Source organism: Corylus avellana, chromosome 7, assembly GCF_965113065.1.
Source record: "Corylus avellana chromosome 7, dhCorAvel1.hap1.2, whole genome shotgun sequence".
Taxonomy (NCBI): domain Eukaryota; kingdom Viridiplantae; phylum Streptophyta; class Magnoliopsida; order Fagales; family Betulaceae; genus Corylus; species Corylus avellana.
This window is the reverse complement of record NC_142496.1, coordinates 5,162,104-5,171,420: the sequence shown is the minus strand read 5'-3', so window position 1 is coordinate 5,171,420 and position 9,317 is coordinate 5,162,104. Positions and strand designations below refer to the sequence as shown.

The following is a 9,317-nucleotide window of genomic DNA, read 5'->3' as shown; positions in this document are numbered from 1 at the left end:
ATACACTAATGCTCCAACAATGCACATTTTACAGGCCTAATTCATTTGAAAAAAAAAAAAAAAAAAGGTAGTGAAATTACCAATTTCATCAGTATTTTTATTTATTCCCAAATGATAGAACAGTATATATATATATATATATATATATATATATATATATTCACAAATCCTATATTCTTCCTAATTCATGGTGGGCTGAAGTTTAGTCTTCTTTCTCGAATGAGAGCTTAAATACCACTTTGGTCCTTCTGCTTTGATGATCTAACCCTAAAAAGAAAGCTAGTCCAAGGAGGAAGACAAAAGCCTTGTGGGTTTGCTCCTTTTTCTTTGCTTTTTCCCTGGGCCTTATTTTGAGCCATTGTAAGTTAGTAAGCCTCATGGCCTCCATAGCCTCAAAAGATAGTTTCAACTGTGAAGGATGATGTGCATTAAAATCCAGCATGGAAGCTAAATAGAATGGAGTTGAATTGGAGAATAAGTATATATTGATCAATCCATGCTATTTGATATGGTTGCATTTGGTTTGTTAGAATTGAGGACAGGGATTTCCTAACTCATGAGTCATGACCCATGGAGCTTCTTTATATTGTGGGTGTTAAGTTTGAATGAGAGCTATTGATGAAAGGTCCATTTTGGTTTGTGATTTTAAAATTTACGATTTAGAAATAACGACTTTAAAACATGCTATTAAAAAAGCTAATTTTAAAATGTAATTAAGCATTTTGTTAAACTGTAATCTAGCATCTAAAATCGCAATTTAGTTTTAAAAATTGTGCATTTTAAAAAACACAATTCCTCACCAGCAATTTGAAAATGCATATTTTTCTGCCTTTCCAAATTGCAATTTTTTTTTTAAATTTTTTTTAAAAAAAATGCATTCCTAATAATACATTTTTGGGGATTTGATTTAAAATCGCACTTTTGTCTTCAATGCATGCAGTCTAACAAGGGAAGCGGTAGAGTTGCTGCTTGACGTCGGCAAGCAAGCACATGGGCTGAGGCCCATTCTGATGCAATTTGCTGGCATGGAGAGAATTTATATTTACACTTATTGAAAATATTAATAGAGATATGCTAGAATCTAATAAAAAATTTCATATTTTGCCTATAAAAGTCTACGTGGCAAGATATCACATCATCTTCTTTTTGTTTTGTTTTTTTCCCTTCGAAAAATGTTTCAGTGCAATATATAACCCACATTTGGCCCATTTTTAGTGACATAGCAGGTAAACAATCACATGAAAGGGAGGATTGAAATTTGAAATTTGAATTTCAATCCTCTCTTTCTCTAAATATGGGCCAAATGTGAGCATTATATTGCACCGTAGCATACATTTTTTTTCCCTTCACAAAAAATATAATGTGGTATCTTGCCACATGAACTTTTATAGACAAAATGTGGAGTTTTTATTAGATTCTAACATTTCTAATATTAATAAGAAAGTTTGTTCTACCTACTCAGATGCTTCCAACTAAATAATTAAATTGCAATAATGCTTATTTTATTAGGCTATAATACTACTTGCAATTTATAAATTAAAACCACATACCCTATGCGGTCCCCCCATGTTGTCAACAAGAACTTTATCATGACAATTAAAAAAAAAAAAAAAAAAAAAAATCCAGATCTCAATTCACTAATCTCCCCACATGGCATTGCTTCCTACCCGCACAAGATCCTTTCCAATTTAAAGTGAGATAGAGGGATTTTATTTTATCTTTTAGATTTTTTTTTTTTTAATTAATGGTATACATTATGCCACATCATTTAAAATTTGAAATGATGTAGCAATGTATATACTATTAGAATAGTTTTTCTCGTCCCCAAGAGGTAGCTCAATCGCCTGGAACCACGCCTAATGAAGCGAAGGTTACTAGTTCGAATCCCCTTCCCCCCTCTTATGCGGACATGTCAAAAAAAAAAAAAAAAAAAAAAAGTTTTTCTCGTGTCAAACACTAACCAATTCGCACTTGTAAAAGAGAGAAGACATAAGCAATATAACCTATCTGGAATATCATCGAGGGATAACTTTATTGCTTAAATCAACAATGTGTTTAAAAGAAGGGTGATTAACTTCAAATAAAGCAGAGTTTAGGAAGAGAATATATCAAAAGTTACTTTTATCTCGTAGTGGGTTACCTTCAAGGGTGAAACTAGCATTTGAAGTTTGGGGAGGGAGGATAAAATTTTAATTTTAAAAATTATAAGAACATTTTAAAAAAAAATTGAAAAAAAAAAAAAAATGGTGGCTTGAGGGGGCTTCATGTGGTTCTACCCCTTGTTACCTTTTACATCGACTTGCCTTCAACTGTTTCCTGTCAGTTCATGCACAATCCTTCTTTTTAGGATGATTCATCTCACGTCCACTTGCACTAAAATACGTCTTATCATTGATATGGGAGTGAATTCCATACTTCATGTATTCGATAAGCTCGGGTTTTGGTCATGTGGGCTTGTCAGCTCATATATCCAACATATACAGATGGATCTATAAAATCTAATCTAAATTATGAAACGATTGGAGAGGAGTCTAATGCGGGTTTATATTCCCACGAGTCTCCCTCAACTTTTAGGTGAAACTGACGTGGCCTAGACCCTAGGGCAAGGTTGATCCTCAGTGGGTTCTTTGTCCAGTTGGGCATGGGACTGGCAGTGCCCAAATTTTGTATTATGTGATCAAAACTTTTGTACTCATCCTCTACACCAGAGGTGTTTTGATTCTTCAGCAATGCAACGGATAGCAATACTTCAATAGCAAAGAGACAAAGGAGCCCCATTTTGGAAAATGGAAGGCAAGGTCCATTGCCAATCTTTGTTTCTTTTCTTTTCAAACTTATATGAGGGGAAAAAAACAAAGAACCAAACTTTTATGAGGGATTTGAAAAAATCCTTCAAGGCTTTGGATGCCAACAAAATATAAGCATCACCTCCTCCAGTAGGACCACAAATATAAGATTGTCTTCTTGCTTTTACAGCTGAACCTCCATTTATATGCAATGCTTTGGTCCACCATAAAACTATCATCATCATCTTCTTCTTCTTCACAAGGGCCAGAAGTTTTTGTATTTTGAAATTTCAATTTTGTCTACTTTGTGTTTGATCCTCTCAATGATTCATGGATGGTTTTCTAGCTGTTTGTTGTTTCTGATTACTGATGATGAGAATAAACGTAGGAGTATCAGCTGTATGTATGTACTCATGCTCCATCATTCATTGCAATGTTGGCATTATGTGTAGTAACAATAATTGGCATTACCCACTCTAGCTCAATCACTCAGTAGTCAAAACAATCTTTCTTATTGTGTTTCAAGATAATGTTTGGTAAGGACGCCATTTTCCTCCAAACGAGATTTAAATTATTTCAATTCAGTCTATTAAAATAATATTTGTCAGTGCTACAAGAGAAGCAATGGCCTGTCTTATTTCTCCTCTCCTCGAAAACGGACTTGAAATGGAGAAGATCCATTTAGTGCAATTAGGAGGGCATACTTGTCCAAAACATTTTGTCCAATAAACAAATGGACAATATTACCCTCCTAAATACAATAATGGATCGTCTTCATTTGAAATGGAGAGGATCCTTTTCCCCTCTCCTCCCCCCATCATCAATACTTTCTTTTTTCTCCTTTTTCCATTTTCTTTCTTTGGTTTTCAAGCTAGGTCTACCGTTCTACCACTTTCACCACCTTCTCAACCCTTCTCCGCCCTCACTAACCTCCTCTTCGCTCCTTTGAACCTCTAACCCAAATGTGCCATTCACCTTCATCCTCCATCTCCAACACGCCCCCGCTCGTCTTCTCCGACCTCCCCTCTACTACGTGAGCCTCATGCGCTTCCCTGCCAATCCCCCTCGCTTCCCAAGCTGCAAGTTTTTTTGTTGTCTTCTATATGGTCTCCCCTACCATGTGCCCCTATTTTTGTTGTGGAGACATAAATAATGTCCATTGAGCTACATCTGCTGTACACCACTCCTGTGGGACATCAATTGAAGCTCATTGTCAACAGCTCCAAATCTCTTCCAGGTTATCTTGTTGCCATTGTCTCATGATTTGAATAAACAACTTTTTTTTTCTTGAATTTCTTTCCAAGAAACATTGGAGCAAAGCTCAATTCAAGTTATTTGTTTGTTTGTTTTATCTTCTAGCATTATATTATCTGTCTGGGCATGATTGTTGGTACACCTCTAGTGTTTTGTTTCTTCTGTAACTCTCTTTCCCAATATTGAATAGGAAAAAGAAAAGAAAAAATAAATAAAAGGTAGGATTCATATCTAAATCTAAGCTTTTGCTACAAAGAAAGAGGTTTGGGGGATTGATCACATCACAACCACCTATAAAAGCAACTATAACATCTCAACTTCGACAGGCAAAAAGTTGTGACAAAAGCAAAAGCGAAAGGAAAAAAGCACAAGTAATAATTACAACCACCATCGTCCACCCAACAATATCTAATGGAACAGATATCCACCCCAAAGTATTAATGAAAAAAAAAGAAAAAAACTAGTACAATGGGGAAATTCGATAAGAGGAAAAAAAAAAAAAAAGAAATATAAATTGAAGGTTGGCTGAGGAAATAAGGTGAGGCCCGGATTAAACATACAACCAAAACACCAGAATTAAGATGCAAGAACAAAGCAATGAAGTTCCTTTTACAATACATCAGGAAGGAAGGATGGCGGCAGGCACTGAAAAAAAGAAGTCACCGAGAAGAGATATCATCCGAATCATTGATGAGATCGGGTTGTGGGATTTGATCTTCTCTCAAGCTAGAGCCACGCAGCTCCTCAATGCGCCTTGTGACTTCAGCCATTGAAGGGCGTTTATCGGGATATTGTGCTGCACAATCTACTGCAAGCTGCAAGAGCTGAACCATCTCCTCCTCAACATTCTGGTACCGGAGGAGCTCGAGATCGAAAACCTCAGAGGTCCACTCCTCTCGAACTATGGACTGCACCCATCTGGGAAGGTCCACTCCTTCCTCGTTCAAAAGGGCATGAGTGGGAGCCTTGCCAGTGAGCAGCTCCAAGAGCAATACACCAAAGCTGTACACATCTGCCTTCTGGGAGACTTTCCGAGGGTCGGTGACCTCGGGGGCACGGTAGCCGGCCACGCGGTTGGGAGTCGAAGATGGCCCGACAAGGTGCGCGAGACCAAAATCGGAAACTCGGGCGTCGTAGGATTTGGTGAGGAGGATGTTGGACGATTTTATGTTTCCGTGAGAGACGGCGGGGCCTTGCGAGTGCAGATATTGGATGCCACGAGCCGCCCCGAGGGCAATGGCGGACCTGATTTCCCAATTCAATGGAGTTCTACCCGCTCCTTTGTTGCCTGTCGTGGAAATTTAGAGACAATAAGGGAGTAAAGATAAAAACTGATTGAGGCGTTGAAGTTGTGTTTCTCATTTGGTTTTTCTTTATATGTAGTCAACATTGTTACAATTGAATTGCAGGATAATTCAAGAGTTCTTTCTACCACAAATTATATAACTCCTTAATCTGAATTGTTGCACAAGAACAAATCAAACCTAACAATAATTATGATAATAATGCAAGCAAAAGGATATATATAGACATCACAATAGTTGGATCAGTGCAAAACAATCTAAGACAACAGCAAAACCCACTTGGAGATGAAGAACAAATTGAAACAAGCCTAATAAAATCCTCAAGACGATTCAAAGCAAACAGAAGAACCTATAGATTTTAATTAAGTCTCGTTTCTTTGTTGGCTGTAAAACTTAATCCTCATTTTCATTATTTTGTAATTTTTAATAGAGTAGAAACTAGATTATAAACAACAAAAAATGAATAAAAGAGAAGAAAATATAAAAAATAAAGAGAGAAAAAATAAATAAATCATAACAAATAATCACAACCGCCAAAAACTCAAAAGGCACACCAATTCACAAAAAGGCTCACCATGCAAGAGCGCAGACAAGCTTCCCATGGCCATGTAATCATACACAAGCAGCTTCTCGTCCCGGCTGTAATAATAAGCCCTGAGAGGGACCAAATTCTCATGATCCATCGATCCCACCGCCTCGATCTTCTCCTTGAATTCCTTATCCGAAATCGTCACATCCTTCAACCGCTTCACCGCCACCACCGTTCCCATCTCCAACACCGCCTTGTACGCCGTCCCGAACGTTCCCTTCCCCAAAACCTCCGCCGACGCCCTCAACAAGTCCTCCAAATCAAAAACCCTCGCAGCGTTCCCAAAAAACACCAACTTCTTAACCCCTGCACCATTAGCACTGGCCTCTGCCGGCTTCGCGTTCCCGGTCATGGCCGCCACCGCCGCGGCCGCCACGGAATACCCATTTCCGTACCCGCCGTTCTCGACCTCGCCGACCGGTTTCTCGCCCGGAATCTCCGCCTCCGTGTGCTTCACCGTCGCAATGTCCACCGCGCTCGTCTTCTTGCTTCTACTCTTCTTCCGGCACACTACTATCAGAATAACAAGGATTAGTAGAAAAGCCAATACGGATCCGATCACAATGCCCGCAATAGCACCGCCGGGAAGCTTCTTCTTTCCGCCATTGATTTTGCCCGGAAGGCTCACATTTTGGGGGGACGAACAAGCTTCAAAGGGCAGCCCACAGAGTGAATTCCCCAGAAACGAGTCCTGTTTAAACGACTGCAGTTTCTCTGGGACCGACCCGTTGAGCAGATTGTTGGAGACGTTGAACTGCTCGATCTTTGGGATGTCTAGCGTGGGTGGAATCGACCCGGTGAGTTGGTTGTTCTCGAGAAACAACGTTCTCAACCTGGTCAGATTGTTGAGACCCAGAGGGATCCCACCAGAGAAGTTGTTGGAAGCAAGGTTGAGCCGGACGAGGTCACGAAGAGTGAACAGAAAGTCCGGGATTTCGCCTGAAAAGAAATTACCTTGCAAGTAGAGGTTGCGAAGGTTCACACAGGAAGCGAGATCAGAAGGGAGTTGGCCCGTGAGAGCGTTCAGGCGCATACTGAGAGTGCGAAGACGGGTCAAGTTGCCGAAAATGCCGGTGGGGAGTTCGCCGGAGAGGGCCACGCCGGGAAGGCGGAGCGCGGCGACACGGTTGCCCTCGCATTTGACTCCAGCCCAAAGGCACGGACTGGACTCAGTGACGTTCCACAGAAGCGTTCTCCCGCCGACCGCCAACCGGAGGGCCAAGAGAGCAGATCGGTCGGAACCCAGATCTGGTTTTCCCAAGGGCAACACGGCGAGGAGGGCGAAAAGCAAAATGGGAAGCAATCGAGGCTGCATTCTGGTAACTTGGTTGGTTTTCTTCTGGAGAAAACCACCCAGATTGTGAAGAAGGAAGTGGGTTTGCGGGGTTTGAAGCGCTGGTTTAATTTCTAAGCATTGGTTGGTTTTGGGGGTTAGTGAGTGAGTTGGGGAAGCTGCATTTTGTCTGTGGATTGGGAGAGAGAAAGAGACAGAGACAGAGAGGAAGAAGATACAGACAGGCTGTGTTGTTAAATGCCAATTTGATGCAAAAGAAAAATATATACTTGTAAAGCAAGGAGAAAAAACCCTACTTCTACTTGTAGACTACTCTCTCTGCATTGTGAGTTGAGCAGTCAACTGTGATACCCTTTTTATCTTTTTCTTTTGTTCTTTATCCTTTTTTTTTTTTTCTTTTCCATATTCAGAGCCACCATGACTTTATGAGCATTTTCTCCAGAGAAAATGAAAGAAATACGAGAGAGCGAGAGAGAGGGAGGGAGATTTTATTGAGCAGAATCAAATAAAATATCTGATTTTGTTTATTAATTGTTTTTTTTTTTCTTTCCTATTTTTGTTTACTAATTGTTGTCAATTAATAGACAACACTAGGCTTATCCGTCTATCCCTGATTCCCTACACTTCTATTATTAGCCTTCATAGGCGACTATATATTGCCTTGGTTTGGAAAGTGTGTTAATTTAGCAATAATTTATATGACCAGATTTTGTTTACAGAATATGTGTTGTTTTTTTTTTTTTTTTTTTTTCAATCATTTTGATTTAATTAAATTTTTTTTTTTTTTCATAATCATGGAAAACTTTACTTTAAATCCCTAAATAAGCACTCATTTTGAGAAAACCCCTTTAAATTTAAAAAAATTTTAATTTCATTTTCTGAACTTTCAATTTGATCCAACTTACCCCTCTGTCAATTTTCAAATGTTAAAAGTGATATTTTTTTATGAAATTTCAAATTTACTCTCAACTTCAAATTAAAAATTAAAAAATAAATAAATTTATTATAAAAAAAAATCACAAGGTGACCCTTTTTTTTCAATTTCTTTTTTTTTTTATTAAAAAAAAATAGAAATCGAATGGTAATTTTGTCTTTTTAGGAATTTCTATTAGGGTTTAACAGTAAAAAATGACAGAGTTGGTAAATTACATCAAATTGAAAGTTCGATGGTGAAATTGAGAGTTTTTAAAATTTAGAGAGGTCTTCTTAAAACGTGCATTAGTTCAGGGGTCATTGTAAAGTTTTTCCAAAAAATTATAATTAAATATAATCTAAACCATTGATAATTAAATTATTATAATAATTTCAATAATAAAATTATAAATTATAAATTTCCTTGTTTTGAACTCTTTAATTTGTTTTGTCTATCCCACTAGTCTAGACTCTAGGTGTTATTGGCAATTGTTGCCCATTTGGTAACCCTTTTTACAAGCTTTTTGCTTTCTAAAAAAAAAAGAGTAAAATTAATAAATAACTCAAAATTATTTTTATATTTATATTAAATTAAAACACTTTTTAAGCTTAAAAACATGAGAAGTGCTGGAGAGCAAAAAAAAAAATGAACACAGAAAATTTTTTAAACTGAAGTGGCAATGGTTTTTAAATTAAATAAATCCAATTTTTTCTCCTTTATCTGTCACGTCAGTTTGAAAATTTTTTTTAGTTAATTTGTTTGGCTCCCTAACACTTCTTTGAAAACATCATTTAAAAAGTTCTATCAAATGACTGAGAACAATTAGTAAACAAAACAATTGTATAAATTTTACACCCTATTAATAATCTAATTCTTTTAATAGATTGATAAGTGTAACCTCTTGCATAAAAGATACTAAAGAAAATGTAAAAATTCAAATAATTTTTTTCTTTTCTTAAAAGCTTTTAACTTTTAACTTCTACATTTAGTTTTATTTGCCCCTTTGAATAATATTAGTAATAAATATAAATGTATACCAACGGTCATTATGAAATTTGAAATAATTTTTTTCATGAATTTTATGCTTTTAAGCATGCTCATAGGATTCTATTGTCCTTTCAAGTGAATTCTTGATCATTGTGCCATTTTAATACTTGTTTTCCAACTATTTAAACAT

At 37.2% G+C, this 9,317-nt stretch overlaps 1 protein-coding gene across 1 annotated transcript; it reads right to left on the bottom strand.

Annotated features, from left to right (window-relative positions):
* Window positions 1–4,394: 4,394 nt before the first annotated feature.
* Window positions 4,395–7,607, bottom strand: LOC132184254 (putative inactive receptor kinase At1g48480). The gene is made up of 2 exons (XM_059597811.2): window positions 5,919–7,607; window positions 4,395–5,328 (listed from the first exon to the last, which is right to left on the bottom strand). Exons 1-2 carry the CDS (start codon window positions 7,246–7,248, stop codon window positions 4,700–4,702), a joined length of 1,959 nt encoding a protein of 652 aa, XP_059453794.2. The 5' UTR covers window positions 7,249–7,607; the 3' UTR covers window positions 4,395–4,699.
* Window positions 7,608–9,317: the final 1,710 nt, after the last annotated feature.